Here is a 27,924-nt window from a genome sequence, read left to right as displayed (position 1 = left end):
ATAAAGGGGACTGTGACTTGGAGATGTCACACTGCCAAAACTGCCTTCAGGTCGTTTGCTGGTTTAAATTAGAGCTGCGTGCCTCTCTGGGAACCCAGCCTCTTCCAGACATGATTAACAGTTGGGATGAGTGCACTTGCAGAACTCTAAGCAGCTAAGATGCCATCCAAGTGTCTAGCAGCCAGGGGCTGGTGTGATTCATAAATAGCATCATGGATTAGAGACCAAATGATGCTTATGAGCACACTGGGAAGTGCTTCTGGCTCCTTCTCACCCAGGAGATGCGAGGCCATCGTGAACTCTCTTTAGAGGACTGTTTACCATCTTCTCCCACTCCCGGCTGCCTAAGAGTGAGTTAGGACAACTTTCCCCCTGGAAGTCTGCCCTGAGAATGGTGCAGGCAGAGGAGGAGGAGCTGATGGTGATGACGATGACAGCTGAGGGCAACTAGGAGGAAGAAAAGGAGAGGAGGCTGGGCGTGGTGGTACACATCCGTCATCTCCATACTGCTGAGACAGGAGGTCCTCAATGGGAGGCCAGTCAGTGAGATTCTCAGCAACTCAGTGAGACCCTGTTTCAGAATAAAAAGGTCTAAGGATGTAATCTGGAGGTAGAATTCCCCCAGATTCAATCTCTAGTAGAAAAAAAATAATGTTTTTTTAAAAGAAGAAGAGAAGCTGGGCGTGGTGGCGCACGCTTGTCATCCCAGTATTTGGGAGGCTGAGACAAGAGGATCACGGTTCACGGACAGCCTCAGCTACTTAGTGAGGCCCTTTGCAACTCAGTGAGACCCTGTTTCAAAATAAAGAATAAAAAATAGGGCTAGGAGTGTAACTCGGAGATAGAATTCCCCTGGGTTCCATCCCCAGTACGTCAAAAAAAAAATAAATAGAAAAAAATAGAAAAGGAGAGAAGGTCTGTGGATGTAGCTCAATGGTAAAACATGTGCTTAGTCTGTGCAAGGCCCTAGTGCCTAAAAAGAAAGAGATAAAAAGGGAATATTGGAGGAGGGAGAGAAGAATTAGGCCATTGCCGTAAAGCCCTATGATAAACCTTTCTAAACCATCACCCTCTTGAAGTGTGGTACCTGGCCCAGCAAAATCCACACTCTTGGGAAATTGCCAGAAACAGAATCTCAGGTTCTACCCCAGCTGCGCAGAATCAGAGTCTCTCGTGATGGAGCTTAGAAATGTGTCTGTTTTCTAGTGCCGATGCTCCTATCCTGTCTCAAACATAATTAAGCTGCATCGCTATTTCAGCTCAAGACCCAGGCCAGGCTCACTTCAGTCGAAAGGAAAACAAAAGACCGGATTCATTAGCTACTGCCCCTTTTACACTTGTACTGTCAGACCTCATCGTCTCTTTGTTTTGCCAGGACTCCCTGCCTGAGCTGACATTATTAGTCTTCGCCCTTAAGGGTGCTTTATCACCAGCAGCCACTGATAGGGCCCCTCAGTCATTAAAGAAGCTTGAGAGCTTCTACGACCCCTCACCCGCCTTGCATTTCACAAACCAGACCCTCGGTATGCCACCAATTGGTTTATCTTTCTTGTTTTAATGCCTTTGATGATGAATCCTTTAATAGAGTTTATAACCCCTGCCCTGTAGGTTGCCTCTTGCTCCTTGAGCACAGAGCAGTGTTGATTCTGTTTTTTCATGGACCTGTCCTCCAGGTATTTGTCAAAGGCTCACACTGTGCCACCACTTTGCCGGTGAGAACAGTTCCCAGCTGCCTACCTCCCAGGGTAGAGAGAGGCACAACACAACCCTGGCGGTACCCTGACCCCTTGGACTTGCAGTCAGAAGATGTACTCAGAGGCCCCCACATGCCAACCTGTGTGTGTGGGGGGGGGGGTGTATGAGAAATATCAGGCTTCCTATGTGTAGATGAACACATCTACCACAGCTTTCTAGGGCAAGTCTTATTCTCTTCATTTCCATTTGAGAGCAGGAAAGTAAGGCTCCAAGAAGGTGGGTCGCTTTGCCCGGGTTCCACAGCTGGTGAGTGGCAGAGTCAGGTTCTGAAGGCAGGGCACCTGGCCCCAGAATGGGCTGGCTGTCTGAAGCCCAGTTAAGAGCACCAACTCTGCAGCCCCAGTGACCCCAGTAGGGAGGCGCCTCGCACTTGCTCAGGGTTCCGCCTCTGACTCCTTCCCTGGCATCCTCTTTCTCTCCATCCTGCTGCTGAGCTGGGTGAAGGAATGGCCGCGTACCCTCAGCAAAAGAATGGCAGCCGCAGCTGGCAGGGGGCCCTGCCGAGTACTCAAGGGGACTGTGCCGGGAGACTAGAAAGTGTACTCATTTAGACTCACTGAATGTAACCTCTGACCTGTCCATTCTACCCAGAACCCTCCACGGCAATGACATTTCCAGCGTTCCTGAGGGCTCCTTCAACGATCTGACCGCCCTCTCCCATCTGTAAGTAGCCTCTTTCTCCTGTGGGTTCACTCAGCACACAGAATCCGCTGGTGCAGAACATCACGATGGCATCGATGTTCACGTTTTGGAACATGCTCTTCCCATCTGCACAAACAGTTGTCCCTTCGTACCTGCAGGGAACGTGTTCCAGGGAGCCCCTGTGGAGACCAAATAGGAAGCTGCTTGAGTCTCTTATCCAAAATGGTTCAGTATCTGCATAGAGCCTACACATATCCTCTAGTATACTTTAAGACATCTCTGCATTGCTTATAATACCTAATGCTCTGGAGCAAGTTGTTACACTGTATTGGTGAGGGAACAATGACAAGAAAACAGGTCTGTATGTGTTCGGTACAGATGAGGTTTTTTAACCCCATTTCCCATCTGCAGTGGTTGAATGAAATACATCTGAGGATGCGGAACCTGAGAATTCAGGGTCCGGCGGTAGCTTATTTTACAGCAGTGCATCCATACTGCCCACAACGTCTTGTTCTCTGCTTCAGATGCCTTGAAAGGCATCACCGGCTCTGTAAACCATGTAAATACTTAACAAGGAATAACTACTACCAGAAAATACATACGATGTGCTCAACACTTGAGATGAATTATCTAATTTCTTTCTTATGGCCTTAGGCATTTTTGTCCCTTTATATGTGATGACATTTAAATTTAGAGAGGTCAAAGAATTTGCCCAAGAGTGGCAGAGCTACTAAGTAGCAGAGGCTCGGTTCCACTGAAAGTTGGCACTGAGTCCAAAAGGCATATACTTACCCGCTCCGCCTCCTGGATCAGGAGTTTTTTTCTTAACTTACACGAGGAAAATGAGGTCCATAAATAAAAGGTGATAGGATGAAACTCACCTAGCAAGTCAGTGAGACTTTGTACTAGAACTCAGGTTTTCTAATTCCCAAGGCAGACCTCTTAAGATTCCCGTAAGCCGGGCGTGGTGGCGCACGCTTGTAATCCCCGCACTTGGGAGGCAGAGACGGGAGGATCGCGCAGGTTCAAAGCCAGCCGCACGCGCTGGCTTAGGAGACCCTGTTTCCAAATAAAAATGTAAAAATAGGTCTGGGAGTGTAGCCCGGAGGTAGAAGGGCTTCCAGGAACCCCAGTACCACCAAAAAAAAAAAAAAAAAAAAAAAGATTCCCGTAAGCAGGAGTCTCCAGGGTTGTTGCTATTGTCAATGCTATTGTTTTGGTTTTCTTGCTATTTACCTCTGTCCATGAACATTTTTAAGTTCACATTCCTTCTACTTGTTATTCAGTTATTTTCATATTGTGTGCATATGGTATAATATGATGTATTATGTATACAGATTATAAATCATTCAAAAATAAAAATGAATAGGGTTTTCTTTTTTCTTAAGTTCAAGTCTTTTCTTCCTGGATACCACTTTAGAGATAGCTGTACTGAATGGCTGAGTGATCTGAAACTGCTTCCTAAGTTCTGGGTCTCAGCTCTACAGAACACATCCTCCAGGGGATCCTTCCGTAGGGCAGGAGAGCCAGATAATGAGACGGCCAGGGGTTCAGAAAGCTTCCTGGGGAAGCCAGGATTGGATAGAGTTGAGGATTGAATTTTACCAGGGCAGTGAAGGCAAACCTCAAAGGTGGGAGGGGCGTGGTTGGGGTTGGCGCAGCCACAGGATTGGAAGTACTCTCAACTTTGCACCAGTGGAAGCCACTTCTCCACCCATCTCCATATCAGACACCCCTGATCTAGCCAAACACAGAAAATCTTGCTCTTCCAGATAGCCAAGAATATGGATCTTCTGGCCAGTCTGAGCAGGGGCCCTAACTTCTGTTCTGCCTCCCAGGGCGCTGGGAACCAACCCACTCCACTGTGACTGCAGTCTGCGCTGGTTGTCAGAGTGGGTGAAGGCGGGGTACAAGGAACCTGGCATCGCCCGCTGCAGCAGCCCCGAGTCCATGGCTGACAGGCTCCTCCTCACCACCCCCACCCACCGGTTCCAGTGCAAAGGTAGGTGCTGCCCACCCACCCCTTCCTTCCCTGTGGGGTCAGCTCTCCTTCCAGCAGCCCTTCAGAGCTGGGCATCCCAAAAGATGTGACTTCTAAAACCACTGCTCGCTCTCACTCGCTCACTCGCTCTCTCTCTCCCCCCCATGGGTCAGAGACTCACATGCTGAAATTGATAAGGACCACATCTCATTTTGTCTTTCTCTCCCCAAGGTCCTCTGTTGCACTCCCTGTCCCCTGCCCATGCTGGGGATCAAACCCAAGACCTCATTCATGCTGACCGTGCTCTATCACTGAGCTATATCCCCAGCTTCTGCCGCCATTTTTACAAACAGTCATCCCTTAGTATCCACTGGGGATTGGTTCCAGGACCCACCATGGATACCAAAATAAGAGGATGCTCGGCTCCTATATGTATACATTTATATGTGTAGATGCATGCATCACATTTGCATATAACCTATGCACTTTTAACTTATCTCTAGATTACTTATAATATGTATGCAAATACTATGTAGAAAGTTGTTACACTGTGTTGCTTAGAAGAAATGACCTCCAAGAAAGAAATCTGTACATGTTTAGTGTAGATGCCTTTTTTTCTGAATATTTTTGATCTGTGGATGGTTGAACCTGCAAGTACAGGGTCTTCAGCTGGGCAACCCGTGAGCACAGGGTGTTCCTCGCTGACATCTTTTTGTACATATTCTTCCACAACTGAGAACACCCTTGACCTTCATTTTTCACCTTTTATTAGCATTTTTCATTTTACTGCAGCACACATTTGTCCATATTGACTGCATCCCTAGTAAGACCAACTACTGCTGAGTTCCTATTATGTGTCAAAATTAAGCAATTTCTACATACTATTTTATTTATTTCTCACTTTTCATGTGTCAAGTTATGTAATTCTCCAGTACTTCTATGAGGCAGACATTAATTTAGCTTCATGTTTAATATGAGAAAACTAAGGCTTAAAAGGCTAAGTGATTTTGATCCAAGCCATAGCCTCGGGCATGCTAAGTAAGTGCTCTACCACTGAGCTACATCCCCAGCTCAAAAATGACTTCTTCAGATCACACAATTAAGAGTTCCAGATCCTTCCAACTCCAGGATGCATGTTCTTGACCAACAAGCTATATGTAATATTCCAACTTAACCAGTTTCCAGTCTTAAATCTTTAGAGTATTTCTTTTTTTCCTACACCATGGCTACATAAAGGTATTTCTCTACTTGAAATTATATCTTTAGATAAGATTCACAGGATAGAAATTACTGAGTCAAAGCATTTGATCTTCACTTATACTGCCAAATTGATTTCCAAAAAGGGTTATGGCCAACTTATGCTCCCAATAGTATACTTTGAATGCCTTTTTTATTAGATGCTATTGTTATTTTGTCTTATTTTGTAGCTAATTCGAATGGTTAAAAAAAAAGAAAAATTGTACATCTGTTATCTTTGTATATCTTTAATTATTGGGGATTCTGAATTTTCTTTCAAAAACTTGCTTCCCATTTACATTATACATTTGCCTATTAAGAGATGAGCAAAAGACATTCGTGGTTATTTTTATTTACAGATCGACTTTATTGCCCTCTAAAACTTCACTGTGTCCCACACATCTGCTGAGAGCAGAAAAACATTCTACAGATCTCAAGCTAATTTCAGTCTTTCACCTCCTGCTTCCTAGACATCTGATCTGATAATAAAAAAAAAAAGACCCAAATAGCCCTCGAATAGTGGTTCTCAATCTTGGCTGCACATGTTGGAACCGCCCAAGGAGCTTTGAAGACAGACGGCTCTCCATCAGGCCCTTCTATTCAGTCAGTGCAAATGGTGCTAATCTCAACCCTTGCCCAGGTTGAGGACTGTTACCCCGGGATCATTTAAAGTCCTAAATTAAGTAGGGCCTGTATATCCAGGTTTCATGGCCAAAGTGGGCTGCAGCAGCAAGACACAGCCCGATTGCAAAGCTGTGTGGGGCCCATGATCTCTTACCAGTGCTTAAGCTGAAGGGAGCAGGAGACAGTTGGAGCTGTCATGGAATCACACTATCCCTGAGCACAGTGGCAGCCTCATCGCTGTGTCCTGTGGAGCCATCTGTTTCTTACCTGGAGGGTTTTGCAGGGAGGCCTTCCTAGGTATGCCTTTGGCCTGGGAATACCTCCTGAGCCTGCTGCAGACTGCTCGCTGAGGAAGGGTGTTTGGGGGCCAAGAAGTGGGAGATCCAAATAGAGCCTGAGCCCAGAGCTTCCTGGAATAGGAAAAGATACACAGGGGGCTTCTAATTACAGTGCTTTGTTTACAGATTAGCACCCAAATTGGATCAGGCTAATTACAGTAATTGATTTGACTGCAGAAGTGCTTCTGTATGGCGCCCCACTGTGATTTTTACTCACTGGACAATGGTTGAATTAATGGGACCCTAGCCAGGTTGGATGTGCCAGCTGGAGGGAGCCAGCTGCCCTGTGGGCATAGAGATGGGGAGGGGCGAAGGAAAGGGTAGTGTGAAAGGGAACTTGTCAGAGATGTGCCGCCAACACCCTGGTTTTGCTGCACAGGGCCGGTGGATATCAACATCGTGGCCAAGTGCAATGCCTGCCTCTCCAGCCCGTGCAAGAACAATGGGACATGCAGTCAGGACCCAGTGGAGCACTTCCGCTGCACCTGCCCCTACAGCTACAAGGTATGGCAGGAGGCCCTGCACGCCTCCCCCATCTATACCCTACGCTCTTTTGTCCTGGCCCCCAGGAGACAGGCTGACCCTATCCAGAGAGGCCTAGATAACTCCAGAAGTCACCCCAAAGCAGCATTTGCCAGAACACTCCTATTCTCAGAACTGGCAGAGGCTGCTGGTTATGTTACACTCATACCAAGCAAAGAGGATACCATGTGGTCCTGACAAGCATGCTCTGAGATAAGTTGCATTTGTATTTTCTTAGTGAAGCAAGGGAAAATTATATCTCAGAAAGTTAAAGTGCCTCCAAGTAAAGCACTGGAACCCCCTGACTTCCTTTCCCAGGGATTTTCCAAACTTTCTCCCCCACATCCGAAGTCCTACCCTGAAAATGATGGTCCCCATTTAGTGAGGGTACAGAGATGAGGAATTAAAAGGCCTGGGAGCTGCCACACCCACTCACATTATTGAAAGACCCAGGTGCCAGTAGAAGGATTAGAGCCCAGTTTTCCAATCTCTCCTCCCCAGAAATACAGGCCAATTCCCAAATTCCAAGACAATCCTTCCTTTCCACTATAAGAACCCATTGTCCTGCCCCCCTTTTAATATATCGATAGAGTATAGACCATTCAAAGCACTCTGCTTGGCATTTTATGTACCTTTTCTTTTTCTTTTTTTTTTTCTTTTTTCTTCTTTTTTTTTTTGTGGTACTGGGGTTCCTGGAAGCCCATCTACCTCCGGGCTACACTCCCAGACCTATTTTTACATTTTTTTATTTGAAAACAGGGTCTCCTAAGGCAGCACGTGTGGCTGGCTTCGAACCTGCGCGATCCTCCTGTCTCTGCCTCCCAAGCGCGGGGATTACAAGCGTGCGCCACCATGCCCTGCTTTTCTTTTTTTTTTTTTTTTTTTTTTACGGATCTGGGGATGGAACCCAAGGGCATTCTACCTCCGAGCTACACCCCCAAACCTACTTTTTACTCTTATTTGGAGACACGGTCTCACTAAGTTGCAGAGGGCCTCACTAAGTAGCTGAGGCTGTCCCCAACTGTGATCCTCCGGTCTCAGCCTCCCGAATGCTGGGATTACAAGCGTGCGCCACCACGCCCAGCTTCCATACCTATTCATTGAAAGCACTCCTGGTGAACCTATAAAAAGAAGTCTCATTAATTCCCACTTTCTGCACACATGTGAAAACTGGGCTTCAGACTCTTGATGTGTCTTGACTCAATTTCCCAAAGCTTAATCCAAACAGGGTTTTGATTAAGACCCAGGACTATATTATTCCAATGCCAAATCACCACCCCCAGGGTTTTGCTTGCCATGTCTCACCTGGGTCAGCAAAGCTGTGGCTCGATCCTCTTTGCAGGACCATCCCAGATTCCAACCTCCTAGGGCACTCATCCGAATACACTGGGCAAACAAAGAGTTCAAGGCAGCCCCACAGCCCACCCAGTGCTCACACTCCGTATAGGTTGAGGGACAGGGGCTGCCATGGCTGTGTCTCCATCCCCAGAGGGATTGTGCCTATGTAGGGACAAGCTTGAGAGGCCCCATCTGAGAAACAGGGCTACTTGGTAGCTTTCTCAGATGGGGCCATGCGTCTAGCAGATAGTGCCAGAGTGCCACCTACGGGCCTGGGACAAGAGAGCCCAAGGATTTCCTTTGAAACCAGCCATTCCAAAGCCTCAAACTCACCACAGAGATCCAAGGGATCTACACACCCACAGATGCAAGGGAAAAACAGAGATTAAGAGGGGACATGCTCAGGGGTAGAGTCCCTCTAAAATGTCCTTGTCTGGTTTCAATAGAAAAAAAACGCAGGCTGTGGAATTACTCTGAGAAACACATGTGGTTTCCAGCTTTGTCATTTACCAGCTCTGTGTCCTGGCCAGCAACTTCACCTCAGCTTCCCCTCTGCACACCAGAACCCATCTCACAGGTGTGCTGTGAGCATGAAATGTACAATAATGCACACAGTACACCTAGCACAGTACCCGGCATTGAGTAAGCACTACCTTTACCTCCACCTTTGCATGAGATGAGCCACCACTCACAGATGGCCTCCTGCTGATTTCATTGGAGATTATCAACCTACAACACTGTGGACTGTCAAGGACCTTCAGTCTTTCTCCTTGAGTTGAGAGGTTTGCATCCAAAACATTCCCATCTGCATACATCTTTAGTTCTCGTTCTCTCTCTCTCTCTCTCTCTCTCTCCCTCCCTCCCTCCCTCCCTCCCTCCCTCCCTCCCTCTCTCTCTCTCTCTCTCTCTCTCTCTCTCTCTCTCTCTGCTGGGATGGATCTCAAGGCCTCATTCATTCTAGGCAGGTGCTCTACCATTGAGCCACCCACCCCAGTCCATACATGGTTTGCTTTTAACCATCAACAGAGGACCAGGCATTCAACTAGACCTTACACGTTTATTCCCTTTTCTTTTTTTTTTTTTTTTTTTTTTTTTTTTTTTTTTTTTTTGGTGGTACTGGGTTTCCTGGAAACCCTTCTACCTCCGGACTACACTCCCAGACCTATTTTTTATATTTTTATTTGGAAACAGGGTCTCTTAAGCCAGCAAGGCTGGCTTCGAACCTGCACGATCCTCCTGTCTCCGCCTCTCAAGCGCGAGGATTACAAGCGTGTGCCACCATGCCTGGCTCCCTTTTCTAATTTTTATAATCACTTTCAAAGGTGGATAGTATCATCCCCCTTTTATTTTGTAAGGTTCTGATTTATTTGTTTATTTTTTATTGGTACACTGGAGTCTGATGATCACATCATAATGTGGATCATGTTGACAATGGTATTTATTTATACAGTACTTGGTGCCCTTCCCCCTCACTTCCCCATTTCCCTCCCCCGCTCAATACTGAGTATCCAGGTTAACAATGTTATATTCACATCACATAGCTCCATGTAGCTTTTCCATTAATGAACCTCAGTCTTTTTTCTTCTCTACACTTCCTTCCTGGCTTTGCTGATAAGGACTTTAAAATAGGCAGCACTCATTCTGAGGGTTGCTGCCTTCTTTTTGAAATTGGCCTGAGCCTGATAATCCAGTCTTCTTCCAACAACACCTAACCACACTATGACACCAACCTGACTAGTCTTGTCTGTTCAAAGAGTGTGTCTATAATGGCCACTGCCGGATAATGCCACTTGTTCTGACTTTGTTCATGAAATTCTGAACATCTTATAGACTTCAAAAGCACTTGAACAAATATTTTTTGACCCTTAGGAACCTTTGGGCTTAGGCAAGTCTGGGGTACTAGGTGGCAATGATGATAAGTGTGAGGGTGATGATGGTGATGATGATAATAACGTTGATGCTGATGGTGATATTATGGTGGTAGAAATGATGGCAAAGGTGTTTATGGTGCTGATGATAAAGATGGTGGTTACGATAACAATGACGACAGCATAGGCAATATTAGCAGCATCCTTTATTGAGTGCCTACTATGTACTGACAGTGCACCAAGCCAGGTAGATGTACCATCTCATACTCTTCAAAGCCCTAAAATGTAAAAGGACTCCTACTATGCAAATTGAAGAAACTAAGCCTAGTAGGCAAGGGAATTGAGGTTCAGAGCTCAGAGCCAAAGGATTCCAGAACGTACACTCTTGGCTACTTCATTCCCTGCCCATCAGCTAGTACAGTGATTGCAGGCCTGAGGGTGATGGCCCTGGTCATTAAGGACCTGCCTGAATCTCCAAGGCAGAGAAAAATAGCACCTGGGGGTGGAAAGAATGCATTCAGGGTCCCCTGGAGCCTCTCCTACCTGACTACATGACCTTGGACAGCCCTTGCTCTTCCCCTGCCTGGTTCCTCAACTATAAAGCAGGGCAGGTAAAACCGATGGGGGAACAAACTCAGCCTCCGTGTGCTTTCCTTCTTGCCAGGGTGAGAGTCCCCGCAAGCAGAGAGACTGAGGTAGTAGTTTTGGAAGCGCACTAACTTGACAATGATCCCTCGTCACACGTAAAACCAAGCTCAAAGCTGAGGCATCCATAGCCAGTTCGAGATACCTCGATTTTCTCTTCCACCAGCTGCCTGACCTTGGGAGGTCACAATATCACAAAAACAGCAGGACAGCCACAGCTCAACATTCGGTGTCATATACTGTCGAGTCTACTATAATACCAGGCATTTTGTGAAGGAGTTTAAGTGCATCATCTCATGTAGTACTCTTAATTATCCTAGGGAATAAGTTTTATTGTCCTCTTTTGGTAGATGAAGGAACTAAGGATTGTAAAGATTCAAAAACTTACCCATGCTCCCACTGCTAGAAGCACATGAGCTAAAGCCAGAACCCAGCTACCTTTTGCAAGAAAGCCTATATCCCTGACACCCTACTAGTCCCTGGTTCTCGACACGCTTCGCTGTCCCCCGTAAAAGGGAATGATCCTCCTCACCTGCACAGCTGTTGTCAGGATGAAAAGGGGATTCAGCAGATATTTCCCAAAGCATAACTATCTTGCCGCTATTCTAAGAGGTGGAAAATAAAATGCATCTTTCTCAGCCTTTTAGCTTCCCGCACATATGTTCAGTGTCTCAGAGAAGTGTTTCTCAGACTTTAATGTGCACAAGGATCCCCTGGAGATTTTATTAAAACACACGCTCTGGTTCATGAGACCTGAAGTCAGGCCTGAGATTGTGCATTTTTAATAATCTCCCCAAGGCTACTAGCCCAAAGACTGCACTTTGGGTAGCAAGGTCTTAGAGGAGCCCTCCCGGCCCCATCTCAGAAAGAGCTTTCCAATGTCTACAGTCTCTTTTAAAGAAAGCCAATAGTTCCAGCCATGTCCTTCACACACACACACACACACACACACACACACACACACACGCACACTCATACATACACACGAGGTAGAGTGGGGAGTAGAAATCAGAGGAGGACCAAAGAGTATCACAAATCTGGTGGCTTTGAGCAGAAATGCAGCCGAAGAGAATTGAATCAGGCTAATTAGCCAGGCATTGGCAATGGTGACTATTTCTCAAGGACACATAGGTGACAGAAATTCCCACCTCCAGGCCCAATTACCATGTCATCAGCACTGGGATCTGCCTCCTGGATTTCTGTGCTCAGCATAAAGGGCTGAAGGAGACTTCCAACTGCATTCCCCCCACCACCTCTACCCCCAGGGGAGGATTCAACCTGGAAATATTTGCAAGCTCCCCAGAGCAGAGGTTGGCCCAGGCAGGAGATAGAGAAGTCCTGTCCTGACCTTCTCCAGGTTCTTCTGCCCTGCCCTTCCTGGTTCATCTGTCTAACACCTCTGCCACCCATTCACACACCCCTGAAGTATTTAGCACCAACCAGAAAAGTGTGGTAATTACCCACATTCAACCCTGCCTCACACCCCAGCCATAGTCATGCCATCCTCACTGCTATTCACGGACCCACCATCACCTGCTTAGGTGCACTGCAGTTATTTTGAATCACTAGTGAACTCCCATGGGGTAGGAAGACTTGACTATTCCTTATTTGAAATGCTTGGGACCAAAAATTTTGAGATTTTTTTTCAGATTTTGGAATATTTGCCTATATATAATGAGAGCTTAAAGATGGGACCCACGTCAAAACATGACATTCCTTTTTGTTCGTACATGCCTTGTATGTGTGGCCTGTGATGTTCTACAGTATTGTTACTGCACCTGCATTTTGACTGTGACCCATCACAAGAAGGCACATGCGGAGTTTTTGACTCGTGATGTGTCAGTGCTAAGAAATAAAAAATTAAAAAAAGTTTCAGGTTTTGGATTTTTGAATTAAATATACTCAACCCATGTTATTATTCCCATTTTGTAAAGGATGCAAACAAGGCTCAGAGGACTAGTCATTTCCTCAAGGCACAAAACAGCCACCTAGCCTTTGCAACCCTATCAGCCCTGTTCTGAAACAGAGTTTTGAGAAGGGCAGGAGTGGTCCAGCGAGGGGGCGCTGGGCTCGGCCTCCAAGCCGGCCATCTGGATTCAGCCCCTTGCTACTGTCTGCTGATTGCCATGCAGTCTCAGACCTGCTACCTGACCTTCCGAGTCTGCCTTCCCTATCTGTAAAAATGAGTGTAATAACAATTGTACGAATCTCATGGGGTTCTTGTGAACATTATATGCGCTCATGAATATAAAACACTTAGCATGGGGCCTGGAATGGAAATGTGCTTCGTTATGTGAGCGGGAATTAGTCGTACAGTTCCCATTCCACACACTGACTTTCAGCAGGGGCCCCGTGCTGCTTGGGTTTAGGGTGAATCCAGATACTACCCCAGATGGCACTCCTACTCTCTTCTGAGAATCTAGATGGCCCTTTATGTGATGGAGCATGAACTTTTATTAAGAAGCAGAGACATGGCTCATGCTTTCCGGCTTCTGGCAAGGATGCCAGAGGCCCCAGCATTTGAGAGAGTCCATGGCAGAGGCTGTGCTGGGCAGACTCAGTTGGCCAGGACACCCCAGTTCCATTCCATGACCAGCTCTGGCAGCAGCAGTAGAGTGAAGGATGTGCTGAGGCAGATGGTGAGCAGGTGGTGGTAGCCGCAGGAGCGCTCCCCAATCACCCCCACCTGGCATATACCAGGCCACTGAACCGTGGCCCAGAAATTGACACAAGGGACACCTCCCCAGGCCCTGTGCTACCAAGCACTGCAGAGGACCACTTGCTAGTACTCAAAGTGCAGCCCTGGTCCTCAGCCCAAAGGTAGAAGACAGACCCAAAGGGCCAGGAAGAGCCAGGCTGCATCCTGGGATGCTTGGGGTCTGATGTCCATATTCTCTGCCTTGGGGCACCCTCCTCAGCACCTTGTCCTTGTTGCTTCATCTGCCCAGCACGATCCTCCTGGCTCCTTCAAAGATCAAGCATCCTCTAAAGAGGAAGTAGCCTGGTCCAAAGGAATCCACCTCCCTCCAAACACTACAGCAAAGGTGTCAGCCCAGCCTAACGTTGGACTCACCTGCAGAACTTTAGAATAAACACCAAGGCCTGAACTCCACTCAGAATCAAGGATGAATTCTGAGTGAAGGGGAGTGGGGGCTATAGTTTTATAGGAGACAAGATCTGTGGCTACACTTTAGTATGCCCTACTCAAGTTATGGATTATATTTAAACCTCCATGAGAATCGGGCATGGTGGTGTACACTTTTAATCCCATTACTTGAGAGGCTAAGACAGGAGGATTGCAGGTTCAAGGGACAGCCTCAGTTAGTAGTGAGACTCTCATCAACCTAGCAAGACCCTGTTTCCAAATAAGAAATAAAATCAGGCTGGAGGTACAGCTCGAAGGTAGAATGTCCCTGGGTTCAATCCCCAGTACCACAAAAAAAAAAAAAAACCTCCAGGAGACAATAATACCACATCCTAGCACTCCCAGAATGCCTGCTGTGCATGTGCTCCGTGACATACCTGCAGCGCTTCCTCACATGACAGCTCGAGTTGCACTCCCGTGACAGCCCTGTCAGGGGTTAAGAAGCTCTGTAAGGTCCAGGTCAGTCAGCAGCAAACAGTGGCACTGCAGTGTGAACCGAGGTTTGCTGGCCTGATAGCTGAGGACGGAGGAGGACTTCTGGCTTCTTGACCTTCCTTCCCTTCCCTCTGTGGAGTGCCTGGAGATCCGGGCCTCCAGCGGCCTCCTCTCCACCATCTCTTTCAGTTTCATCCCAGGGGTCTCCTGGGTCATGGTAACCACCTCCCTCACCAGTGCTCCTCCCTCCTCCCCAGGGCAAGGACTGCTCCATGCCTATCAACACCTGCATACAGAACCCCTGCCAACATGGAGGCACCTGCCACCTGAGTGAGAGCCAGAAGGATGGATTCAGGTAACACCCCTCCCGGGAGGGCATGGCGACAGACCCCTCCTTCAAGGGAATGCTGTCTGGGCTCCCGCTACCCCATCGGGAAGCACGGCCACCCCGCTGCACAGAAAAGAGACTGAGGCAAAGGGAGAAATGCTTTTCCCACCTGGTCAGTGTCAGCACTGGGATTTGAATCCCGGTACCACCCACTGTTCTCCAAACCCAGGGGTCTGCACGGGAGCCATGGCTGCTCACTAAAGTCAGAGAAGGACGGCAGGCTGGCTGAAGACCCAGCAGCCTGGCAATCCCGCTACCCTTTGCTGGATGATGAGTAACAGTGATAGGTGCTATCAGTGGTATGCTCCCTACATGCCAGGCATTGATGAGTGATACGTTGTCTAAACCTTCTCATGACTCTTCCCACGAGGTAGGCACTATCCCCATTGAACAGATGAGGGAACTGAGGCACAGAGATTGATTTGCTCCAGGGCACAAACCCTGACCCAGGCTCCTGTGTCTTCTATAAGGTCTCAGGAAAAAACAGGGACAGAAGCCATCTAAGTTGTTTTTATTCCTGTGGTAGGAATGGGATCAGGCCTCTTCTCAAACCTCAGGTCCCCCCCCCTTCCAACTTCCTGCCTTCCCAGCAGCTGTCAGATGCCCTGGCTCCCCAGCCCATGGCCTGGCAGGAGCGGGCCATTAGGAAACGGTTCCTGGGGCACCACGGGAAAGGCCCCAGCCACCTGACGGTCAGCGCAGGCCCTGATGCCAAGCTCTGGGCAGACATGCTAAAACTCTGGTCCTAAACACTTCATTTTCAAAAGCGACCTGGCCAGGGGCTGCTGTGTGTTCTGTGGAAGAAAGCAGGTTTTGGGCTTCCGCTGTCCTCCCGCAGGACACCAGCCCGCCCACGTGTCCTCCTGCCCAGCTAGCTCCATCTAACTCTACTTTTGACAAGTGAAATTCAAGGCAGAGTCCCTGCTCCTGCCTGGGGCAGGACAAACCACCCACTTCCCCTGCTGACTCAGAACAGGAGCAAGGAGAAACCCTGGGGGGGACTCTCAGGGGTGGCCACACCACCCCAGCCTGGAAGCACCTCTCCAGGGCAGGAAGCCAGGCTCTGGGCCACCCATGTGGGCGAGGAACGGGGGCAGGAGGGGAAGAACTTCCCCCTGAGGGTGATAATGTGTCTCCCAGTATCCCCTTTCCATCTTCCATCTTTGAGGAGTTCCAAATGAACTAGAAATGTTTCTAAAACTTAATGGGGAAAGAGAAGGGCCCAGATCCACACAGCAACGTGTGCCCCAAAAGGAAGAGGCGTGTTCTCCCAGGTCAGGCCAGCACAGACCGCCAGGAGGAACACCAGGAAGAAAAGATTAGCCCAGTCTTCCCTCCTGGGATCTTTTCCCATGGCTGCCTAGCAAAAGACCACAGACAGACATGGCTGTGCTCTTTCTGCAAGCACCGAGGGTCCTTCCTCACTCCCTTCTAGCTTCTGCTGTTCGCTGTGGATCCTGCATTCTTAGCCTGCAGCTGCAGGGCTCCAGTCTCTGTCATTACATGCCTCTCTCACGCCTCTGCCTTCATGTGTCTGTCTTCTTATGAGGACGCCCTGTTGGATTAGGGATCTGCCCTCTTCCAATAGGACCTCAGCTTAACTCTGCAAGGATGCAGTTTCCAAATAGGGGCCACAGTGCAGGTCCTGGGGCTCAGACTTCAGCCTCTCTCTCTTTTGGAGGACATAGTCAAACCCATAATGCCTCCTACGAGTCAGAATTCCGGAAGCATCACTTCCCTATTCGTGCAAATGGTGCTTTGTGTCTGCTCCCAAGAAGCAGAGGCAACTCAGGAGACCATGACGGGAGATGCAACCCGACCTCTAAGTCCCTGAAGCTAACTACCTACTTTTGGAGCCTCCCTGCCAACTCCCCCAGGCTTCCCAGTGAGGACAGAGGAGGCTCTGGCTGCTCTGTCCACTCCACTGGTGACCCACACCCCCTTGACCAGCCGCTCTGCCGTTGCCTGCTGCCAGGCCACCCTAAGATTGGAGAGAACGCAAGAGGCTGATCTTCAAGAAAGCCAGGAGCCAAGGTCTTTGAACTCTTCATTTAAGATCTTTGACCTCCTGTCCTGTCTGGTCCTTAAGAAGTAGCCTTCTTCATGGACACCCAGGGCCCCAACAGAAAAAAGGAATAAGAGCAGTTTTGTCCCACCACCTCAAGAGCTCAGACCAAAGAAGCCATTGACCTTTTGTAAAATAATAGAGGATAGCCAGGCGTGGTGGCACACGCTTGTAATCCCAGCATTTGGGAGGCTGAGACCGGAGGATATCAGTTCGCAGACAGCCTCAGCTACCTGGTGAGGCCCTCCGCAACTTAGTTAAACCCTGTTTCAAAATAAAGAATAAAAAATAGGGCAGTGGGTGTATCTTAGAGGTCAAATGCCTCTGGGTCCCATCCCCAGACCTGCAAAAAAAAAATATAGAGCATGTAGAGAAAGAGGTAATGTAAGATTCTAGGACCGGAGAAATTTGCTTCCTACTAGTTTAGGATGTTTTGTTTTGTTTATTTTTAATGTCCCAAATCAGAGCAGCATCCAAGCAGAGGCCTAGACTTCACATCTATAACTAGGGCCTCACTCCTGAATGGGTGACTTGGGCCATGGACAGGACAAGGTTCCCTGCACCATTTATTTAACCACCTCCAGTCACCTTCCACCAGTCCCTGCTTCTTTGCTTCTTTGCCTAGGCTTTATTCTAATTTTCTTCACTTACCCAATCCTGGGGCAGAGCACAGGAGGGGGATAAAGCTTTTCTCTGAAAGATTTAACACACCAGAGATGAAGGAAGGAAACACATCCTACTGACTTGTGGGGTGTAAGCCAAGCTCACAGGAGGCCTCCAACTTAGCAGGAGAGGGTCCTCCCACTCATCCCTGGTCCTCCAGGAGCCAGAGCGGGCTCTGAAGCACTCAGAATGCCTGATACATAAAGATACAGGAAAGATGGGCTCCCCAAGGTAAAGCTTAGGAGGTAGTGTAGTTTTTCCTAGAACTAGAGCTGGGTAACATGTTCTGAGTATTTTCCGGTGGACACTGTGTTCCAAGTATTTTGCTTGTATAACTCAATTTAATTCTACAAGTACTAGAGGTCAGACAACTAGGAAGTGGCAGCCCAGAATTCCTTCCCAGGAAACCTGGTTGCAGAGCTGTGACCTTGGCCACGATGCCCTGCTCCCCTGAGATGTGAAAAGGCTGCTTGAGAGAGAAATCATGACAGGGGGTGGGGAAGTGAATGTATTCTGCTATCCCTGTCTGAAAAAAAAAAAAAAAAAAAAACTGCTATGGCACAGAAGAGCCCAGGAAGGACGGTCCAAGAAAGTACTGCAAGAACTTAGGCCATGTCCAGATAACCACTTCCAGTGGGGTAGCAAGCACCTTTGCTGGTCTCTGAGTTGAGAGCAGCCAGCACTGCAGGAACTTAGGCCATGTCCAGATAACCACTTCCAGTGGGGTAGCAAGCACCTTTGCTGGTCTCTGAGTTGAGAGCAGCCAGCACCAGGGGAAACAGAATACTGCCTGGAGACTGGGGATTGGACGAAATGACCTTGAAGGTTCCTAAGGGTCTTTCTGCTCAGGCCCCCAAGGCCTTGTGTTTCCTAAATGCTATCTTGGACCTCCATCCCAAGGAAAGACCTGACTAATTATGTTCCCCACCCCTACCTTCCTCTGTACCCTTCTGCCCCTCTCCCCCTTGTCGCCCCACAGTTGCTCCTGCCCCCTGGGCTTTGAGGGGCAACAGTGTGAGATCAACCCAGACGACTGTGAGGACAACGACTGCGAGAACAACTCCACCTGCGTGGACGGGATCAACAACTATTCATGCCTGTGCCCACCCAACTACACAGGTGCAGCCTAGGGGCGCGTGGGAGACAGGCGGGGCAGACAGGCTTGTAATTATATATCACAGTGAGGGTCAGAGTATTAGAAACACACACACAGCACTGTGTTTCCCTCTGGGGCCCACCCCGCTCCCTCTCTCTCCTATTGGTAACATTGATATATGTAGCTTCATATATAAATAAAGGAAGGGACCTTACCTCGTTCCTCCCCCTGGACAGACACTGGGGTCCCAATCCAGGACATAACACAGAGGCCTCCCCGGTACCTCCACCCCAGCAAGTCCCTATTCCTTCCCGCTATGAAAGAGGTCCTAGCTGTCTGTTGCTTGAGTTGACCTCTGGCCCCTCCGTGAGGAACCCTGGAGGCCCGGTGTGCTCGAGGCTGGCAGAGAGGTGCCTGAGTTGTACCTGTGCTTTGTTCAGTTCTAGTCCACTGTTGCTAAAAATCTGCATTATCCACACTCTGCTAGGAGCTAAGGGTGCAAAACTGAGCAAGATGAAGTTTCTCATAAGGCGTCATGGTCAAGTAGAAAGAGATGTGGTTTCAGTAGAAGGACAGAAAATGTGTCCCATGTAAGCCCAGGGGGCTGGAAGAGCGCAGAGGAGAGCCTGTCCCACTGGGGAATAGGAGAGGGTTCCACACAAGAGGAATCCTCGAGAATATATTCCGGCCCCCCAACCCCCAAAACCAACACCTTTATCTCCTAAAAAGGACAGTTAATGATATCATTAGGTTTTGAAGCAAAATGTCACCAATTGGTATAAACACAACCTACTACACGGATTGAACCCAGGGGTGTTATACCTCTTACCTACACCCTCAGCACTCTTACTTTTTTTTTATTTTGAAACAGGGTCTCTCTAAGTTGCCGAAAGTCTCCCAAAGTTTCTGAGGCTGGCCTTGAACTTGCTATCCTTCTGTCTTAGCCTCACAAGTAGTAGGATTACAGGCATGTGCCACCATGCCAGCTACAACCTACCTTGTTATGAGATCAAACTAAAGTGGCATATCCCAGACTGGAATTCCATGGATTCTTTGAGGAAAAAGCTCCATGGGTTTAAAAAAAATTCTTAGGAAGCACTACATGTCATAATTACCTTCTTTTAGCTGGGCATGATGGTGCACACTTCAAGTACTTAGCAGGCTGAGCCAGGAGGATCACAGGCTCAAAGCCAGCCTCAGCTTCTTAGTGAGGTCTTCCACAACTTAGTGAGACCCTGTTTCAAAATAGAGAATAAAAAAATCGGGCTGGAGTTATAGCACAGAGGTGGAACGCCCTTGGGTTCAATCCATCCCCAGTACTGCAAAAGAGAGAGAGAGGAAGAGGGAGAGGGAGAGGGAGAGAGAGAGAGAGAGAGAGAGAGAGAGGGAGAGGGAGAGGGAGAGGGAGAGAGGCGAAGGAGAAGAGAAGAAATAATAACCTTCTTTTTGGAGCTTTTTAATACAAATTAGCATATTCAAGGTTCTAAAAATGTCCTGCTTTAAAGAAAGCTGTTTAGGTATGTTTAACCCAACAGCTCCCAAGCTTATTGGATCACAGAACTTTCGTCTTACCCCACCCCAGAGCACCATTGCCAACCTTGGGATATTATGTCATAAGAAACAGGTTTCGAAACCTCTTTCAGACTAGCCTAAGCATGGAGAAAACAAGGATGGCGTAACTAAGAAACTCGAATGCCCTAGTCCACTGGAACCTGGCTTTCATGTCAAGAACAAAGTAGGATTGGGGAGCTATAGTGATGAATGAAGGCAGTCCTCAGAATGCAGGAGGAAGCCAAGAAGGAAGCAGAGTGGTCCTTGTTGCCCTCACATCCTTTGCTACCAAGCCTCCAGCCCAGTAGCCAGGGATCCCTGAGTACAACCTGGGATGCTGGAGTGGGCCAAGGCCCTTGAGAGGAGTACTTTCCCAGATAAACCTTTTCCTGGGAGAATATGCAGGTTAATTTTCCTTAGGCCCAGCATCTTCCATCTTCTGAGAGCAGAGCTGTGAGCAATAGCAGCTGCATTAGCAACCAGCAACACTTATTGTGCATCTACTATTCACAGAGCAATGAATTAACCATTAGAGACACCTAGAAGTCTCAACTATGCCCTCAGCCCACAAGGGGCTTCTGGTCTACCTGAGACAACAGGGCCCAATACATGGAGTTAAACCATTGCTCCAGAAGAATCCAAGATATATGAGAAGCCCAATCCCAGCAGCCAGGAAGGAGAGGGCAGAAGGAGTCAAAATTAGCAGATGGGCAGTGGGAGGGGAGCTGAGGGGCTGCTTCTGCCCAGAGATACCCCACGTGGTGTCCGTGGGGACCTGGATGCTCTGTGAGCTTGTCACACTTCATCCCTGACGGTAGAACATTGTGTTTTTTCTGTCCTAGAAAAATATCCAAGTCCTACACAGACCCTTGGAGGCCTATGAGGAATAGGCCTCTGTCCCTTGAGAACCTGGGGGGAACATGGAGAGGCAAATCCAGGGCCCCCCTCTCAGGTTGGGGTAGAGGTGGGCTATCCCCACCACAGCAGTGAACAGGCTCTGGGGCTCTTGTACCCACTGTTGCACCCAGCCAGCCCTCGGGTCCTCCTGCCCTACCCCTGGGAGCAGTGGGCCAGGAAGCCTGCTCCCACAACCACACCAGGCCCAAGACAATTTCCATGGTTGGAAGATTCCCTCTCTTAGATCACTCTCCACCTGGCTCAACTGAGTGGAATTTGAGTAAATTCAGAAATCAGACTTTAAAATTCCACATTGCTTGGGAGATGCTGTCCTGCCTTCCCGGCCCCATCCCTACATTCCTAAAACACATTCAGGTGCCTCGAACATGTCAGGGCTCACATGCAAGGGCCACGCCTGGGTATTTATGACACATTAGGTATTTTGCAGTCCTGTGAACTTCAAAGGCAATGTATCCAGAGACCAGAACTTCAAATTCCTTTCACATTTCCTTTCCTGAAACACCCAAGAGGCTTCCTTGTCTGCAGCAGGTGAACTGTGCTGCTGAGGCTGGTCTGTTTTTCCAGGAAGCCTCCTCCCACATCCTGCAGGAGCCTGTGGTCCATCCTTGTGCCTCCTCGGAGTTTATCCTGTGGTTGCACTCACAGCTCTGTATCATAATTGCCTGCCTGTTTGCAGATCTCCCCAACTAAGCACTAAGTCACAGGGAAGGACAGGGCTGGGTCACTGTTCTGTCCCCAGCACCTGGCACAGTGCCTCCCACCAGGAGGTGCTTAGTAAATCAGTGTGGAATGAAAGCATGAAATGAATAAGCAGAGACCAAGGTCGAGGTCTGAGCTGTGGTTACAGCTACAGCAGCCCCTGAACTATCTAGTAAAATAGCCAAGTGGTGATGCTGGGGCAGCTCCCAGGATGAATACTGGGCCTTCCCGTTATCACCACCAGGGAAACTGAGGCAGAGGAGAGAAGGATGCCCCAAGAGAAGAATGCAGGGCTCTTAATGTCCATGACCATCTCCTGACCAGGGGCTAGATGTCTGGCCTTCTGGCCTGATCCCTGCCTTCTCTTCCCCCTCCCTTCAGGTGAGCTGTGCGACGAGGTGATTGACCACTGTGTGCCTGGGATGAACCTGTGTCAGCACGAGGCCAAGTGCATCTCCCTGGACAGAGGGTTCAGGTAAGGCACGGGCCTGCCTCCAACAGTCATGGCGTCAGGCTCTGAGTCAGAATCTCAGTGCCTGCCCCTCTCTCTCTCTCTCTCTCTCTCTCTCTCCCTCTCTCTCTCTCTCTCTCTCTCACTCTCTCTCTCTCTCTCTCTCTCTCTCTCTCACACACACACACACACACACACACACACACACACACACACACAATCACATGCTTTTCTGTATCTCTGACTCAGCCATGGTTTGATTCTCTCATCTGTCTCTGTTTTGCTATGTGTGTGCCTCTGTCTATTTTAGGTATTTCTTGCTCTAAGCCTCTGCCAATACACAGAGATAGTTAAATTCCCCCTCCTCCTCCTCCTCCTTCTCCTCCTCCTCCTTCTTCTTTCTCTCTCTCTCTCTTTTTCTTTCTCTCTCTTTCTCTCTCTTTTTCTCTCCACCTGTCCATCTCTCCTGTCTGGAGCTAAAAAAAAAAAAAAAACATAATCAAAGTGGATACACCTTGCAGAAGCCATCCAAGGGCACCAGGTCACCTTGCCAGTGAGCGGCCTCCTCAGGGTTGTGCCTCCCCAAGGCTACGGCAACTTTGCTAGCTCATGCACCTGTGCGGAGGGGGACTCCAACCCAGTTCTGCAGCCACAGCCATGGGTGGAGTTTCTCCATGGTGGGTTAGCAGAGCTGGTAGGTGTCAGAGAAGCACGGGAGCAAGGCTCAGATGGATGAGGAAGCTGCCTCAGGAAGGGCGGTCTTGCTCTCCTTATCCCAAGAGTCAACCAAATGGCACCCCTGGGAAATCCCTCCTAGGCTCTCTTCCCACTGTTTCCTTCTACCCTCTGCCATGAAATCCATTGTCTATTCTGGAAGAAATCCTGAGACCCCCAGGACCTGGGTTTTCTGATATCAGTAGGAGAGTGCCAGAATAATCTGGTTAAAAATGCATTTTCTGTCCCCAAATTTGCCTTCCCCATGCAGTTGCTCCTTCTCTGTCCAACACAAGAAGGAGACCTCTATCACTCAAAGTATGGGGAGCAGGCAGAGACCAGAGCATCTGGGGCTTCAGGATGCAGCCTTGGCAAGCACCAGTGCATCCCTACTGAGCCTCCCAAGGGAGGACGGACCTGGGTCTGGAACTCATTGCTCTGTGCTGAGTCTCTAAGGATGCCAGGCAGCCCACGGCCCACTGGCAACCCCAGCATTGGGAGTGGAAGCTCGACTGCAGGTCTGAATGGACCTGAGAGTTGTCTTCACCCCGATCCTGTCTAGTTCTCAATCACAGGGCAGCAAGTTCTCAGACCCTGGGTGTTTGACATACTGACTCTATACTATAATGCTTAAAACTTCACAGAAACCCAGAATCTTAGAAAGCCCCAGGCTGCTGACATCACGAATCACAGAATCTTGGTGATTCAGAACTCTGGGCTCTTGGAGCAGTAAAATCTTGGGACTTTTACTTGGAAACTCTTAAATCCTAGAATCTAAAAATCACAAGTTCTACATGTCCCCAGGCTAGCCATGCAGCCCACAAATCTCCATTGTGCACAGCGCTGCAGGGATCGTGAGTGCTTTTATTCTTCTCCAGGCTGTTGCTGTGCACCTAGGGGAGAGAAATTTGAAACAGATCCAAAGTATAGAAAAGAAGGAATTTTCTGGGTGTGATGTTTCATGCCTGTAGTCCCGGTATTTGAGAGGCTGAAACAGGTGGAGCACGGGTTTGAGGACAGCATCATCAATTTAGCAAGACCATCAGCAACTTAGACCCTGTTTCAAAAAAAAAATAAAAGAGGGTTGAATGTATACCATGGAGTTAGAATTACCCTGGGTTCAGTCCAGGAAGGAAGGAAGGGAGGAAGGGAGGAAAGGGAAGGAGGGAGGGAAGGAGGGAGGGGGAAGGAAGGAAGGAAGGAAGGGAGGAAGGAAGGAAGGATGGGTGGATGGATGAATTTCTGGGCCCATAATTCTGGCTCAGGATTTTCTGGGGTTCTGAGGAAGGAAGGACATAGAGGGAACCCCCTCTCAACAGTGGGCTATGAGGTGAACCCCAAAGAATGATGAAATCCAACTAGACTCAGAGGAGGGAGGCCCACAGGAAGAAGAGTCTATATAGTAAAGAAGGTGTGAGGGGATGTGAGCATGGCTTTTCCGGGGTTTTCCTTTTCTGTGTTGACATCCCAAGCTCATCACCAGGGGAAAGCATCAGTCTAAAGGAAGCATCAGTCCCTCCCTATGCCCATCCCATCTCCTCCACCCGCACACGTCCCCCTCTAGGAGGCACCAGGTGGGACTTCTACTCAGCAATGAAGAATAATCCCCTGGAACTCGTTCCTAGAAACCTCACTCTGCATCATAACCAAGACCTTTTGAGTTCTAGCACAATATTGGAAAGAAAGCAAGCAGGCAGGCTTCCATAAGCTAAGGTATTTTATTCATACATAACATCTGCTAGGAGACATTATCTTGAGAAGGCCCACTGGACGGCTCAGTAATATTGGGTTTTTCTATTCAAATGCATTTAAATCAATAATCCTTTCTCCCAGTGCAGTCGGATGCCCCTCCCCTTTCGTCTCCAAACTACTCATTCCCATGGCAGCCTAGAGGGACATTAGTGAGAGAGCTGCAGTCGATGCCACTTTGCCTAAGATCCTTGTCCTTGGAGGTCTCCTCATATGTTCTAATTAGGTCTCAGTGGAGGGCAGGTTGTACCTGTCCATAAACACTGAAAATAACAACCAATCTGGAGATCGCAGTGAATAGCATGCACTGAAAACTCGCTCGGAGTCAGCATGGTACATCAGTTCAGTGAACACCAGCAGTCTCTGAACGGAGAAGCCGATGCCCACGTCCCATGAGGCACCGTGGGGTGAAGGAGTGGAGCTGCAGGTCCATCCAGCTGACTGGTTCCTCAGCAAAATCCAGAGACTCCAAATGGCCTGGAACCATGGAAATCACTGCCTACTTGCCCTGGTCCTCAATCAATAGATCCAGCACATATTAAAATTACACAAACCTTATACTTTAACAGAAAATAAGATAAAGATTTTTAAACCGTTTGAAAACAATAGGGAATGCCAGGGATGTTGCCAGCTGCTTCTCTTAGATCAATGGAGAAATACTGGACAGATCTGGGGAGCTAACCGTGGGGCCCGTGAGCCCGTAGCGGCAGCATCACATAGGAGCTTGTTGGGAATGCTGGTTCCCGGGACCTGCCTGGGCTCCCTGAGTCAGAAGCTGCATTTTAGCAATACCCCTAGGTTTTTGTATGCTCATTAAAGTTAGAGATGTAATTGACTTTGAGAGGAAGGGGCGGGGAGAGAATGGGATGAGAATTGGGTAAGGGCTAATTAGGTGATGTGTGCATGTATGCCTCTACCATCTTGTACTCCATTAAGATGTACAACTACAATGCACCAAAAAATTTTTTTAATAAAGTTAGATATATGGCCAGGCTTGGTGGTACATGCCTATAATCACATTTACTTGGGAGGCTGAAGCAACACATTTAATGCCAGTCTGGACAATTTGGCAAGACCCTGTCTCAAAATAAAAAGTAACCATGGCGTGAATATAGCTAAATGGTAGAAGGCCCCTGGATTCAATCTCCAGTACTACAAAACAAAGAAGAAGAAAAAAATTTTAGACATGCCCATGTGGAGTGAGCTATCGCACAAGAAGAAGGGGGAGGAGGAAGAGGAGGAGAGGGAGAAGGAGGAGTGAAGAAAAATGTAAACTTTTCCTCCAGAGTTTCAATGCCTAGTTTGAAAGTGAGAATAGCTTCTCTAATTCCAAATAAAGACCTCATCAGTAGCCTCAAAATCAATGCTTAAAAGGTTGGATTTTATGGGTTTTTTTGTTGTTTGGTTTGGTTCTAGAGATTGAACCCAGGGGTGTTCTACCTCTGAGATACGACCCCAGCCCTATCTTATTTTTTACTTGGAAACACAGTTTTGCTGAGTTGCCGAGGGCCTCACTAAGTTGCTGAGGTTGGCCTTGAACCTACAATCTTTCTGTCTCAGCCTGGGATTACAAGCATGTGCCACCATGCCTAGCCTTCACCTGATTTTTAAAACAACTGTGTATTTTGTCCGCTTTTTTTTTTTCAATGACCAAATTAACTGAACATCAATTCCAGGTAGCAGGTGGCCAATCCAAGCCAAAAGCTGTATAATTTCACCCTGTGCTCCTCAACATGGCTCCTAAAAACAAGACTCACCCCCCTGAAGGAAATAAATAGACCTTGACTTCAGGGAGCCAAGGCTGTGGACCACCAGGGTAGCCCAATAGAAGAGCTAGGCCTGGTGGATCCTTAAGGAATTTGATGGGGTGGGAGCAGAGGCCACCTGCAAGGGGAGTATGAGGGCCACTGCCAGGAAGCTGAACAAGCCCTGAAAAACAGCTCCACTCTGCCTGTGTTCCAGGTGCGAGTGTGTCCCCGGCTACAGCGGAAAGCTCTGCGAGACAGACGATGACGACTGTGTGGCTCACAGGTGCCTCCACGGGGCCCAGTGTGTGGATGCCGTCAATGGCTACAGCTGCATCTGCCCCCAGGGCTTCAGGTATGGTGGAGATCTCCTCAGGACGGGCTCAGTCTGGACCAGCTGGCAGGGCATAGAGACCAGGCCCAGCCCACCCCACAGCTACTTAAGGCAACTTCTCTAGCAGCTGGGTCAGGCTCCAGCCCATATCAGGCCTGAGCATGAGCCCATCTACTGGCCAATGCCACCATCTTGGATCTCAGCATGCAGGGTGGTGTAGTCACGGGCCCACACTGCTGGGATATGTTTCTTCATTAGATAGCATAGACATTATAGTGTCCCTACTGCAGAAAAATGGAGGTCAGTGGGAGGGCCTGGGGTCAGCCACTGGAAAAGCCATGCCAGGGAGGGGAGGAAGGGATCACACTAATGCAGGGGGGGATGGACTGAGGAACATTTCCATGCACATCAGCAGCCACTGGGTGGTATAAATGTAAAATATGCAGAGAAACCGGGTGCACGCTTATAATCTCCGAGCTTGGGAGGCTGAGGCAGGAGGATGGCGCAGGTTCAAAGCCAGCCTCAGCTACTGAGTAAGGCTCTCAGCAACTTAGTGAGACACTATTTCCAAATAAAGTATAAAATAGCTCTGGGAATATAGCCCAGGGGTAGAAAAGCCCCTGGGTTCCATCCCCAGTACCACCAAAAAATAAAATAAAATAATAAAATATGCAGCGAAGTCTTGGACACAGATGCCAAGATTGTAAGCCTCGAAGTGGCCAGAAAATTCTCAAGACCAGTGTTTACTAAAGCCCAAGTTAGACCGTCTGCATCAGAGGCTCATGCCTGTGCCCCACCCCAGAGCTACCAAATTGAAATTCGGGAGTGAAAAATAAAAGAGGAGGGGGAGCTGAGAGCCTGCGCTTTAAAAAAAAAAAAATGTGATAGCATATACACAACAAAATTTACCAGCATAATTATTTGGGAGGATGTAGTTTAGTAGTATTAAGTACATTCCCACAGTTATACAGCCATAACCACCATCCATCTCCAGAACTCTAACATCCGTGCCATTAGACCGC

At 48.4% G+C, this 27,924-nt stretch overlaps 1 protein-coding gene across 2 annotated transcripts in view; it reads left to right on the top strand.

Annotated features, from left to right (window-relative positions):
* Nucleotides 1–27,924, top strand: part of SLIT3 (slit guidance ligand 3) — a gene marked incomplete at both ends in the record, with an annotated part of 608,792 nt that overhangs the window by 560,092 nt on the left and 20,776 nt on the right. The window contains 7 exons of one of the 2 annotated variants that reach the window (XM_080699310.1): nucleotides 2,347–2,418; nucleotides 4,236–4,399; nucleotides 6,956–7,080; nucleotides 14,787–14,884; nucleotides 18,625–18,764; nucleotides 22,291–22,384; nucleotides 26,786–26,923. In XM_080699310.1, the coding sequence (XP_080555436.1) occupies nucleotides 2,347–2,418; nucleotides 4,236–4,399; nucleotides 6,956–7,080; nucleotides 14,787–14,884; nucleotides 18,625–18,764; nucleotides 22,291–22,384; nucleotides 26,786–26,923 (831 nt within the window). Of the gene's footprint in view, nucleotides 1–2,346; nucleotides 2,419–4,235; nucleotides 4,404–6,920; nucleotides 7,081–14,786; nucleotides 14,885–18,624; nucleotides 18,765–22,290; nucleotides 22,385–26,785; nucleotides 26,924–27,924 lie in introns of both variants that reach the window. The other variant, XM_080699309.1, reaches the window with a different exon arrangement.

Source organism: Muscardinus avellanarius (genome assembly GCF_963383645.1).
Source record: "Muscardinus avellanarius genome assembly, chromosome: 7".
Taxonomy (NCBI): Eukaryota; Metazoa; Chordata; class Mammalia; order Rodentia; family Gliridae; genus Muscardinus; species Muscardinus avellanarius.
Note: the sequence above shows the minus strand (reverse complement) of the source record. Positions and strands in the feature narration are given on the sequence as shown.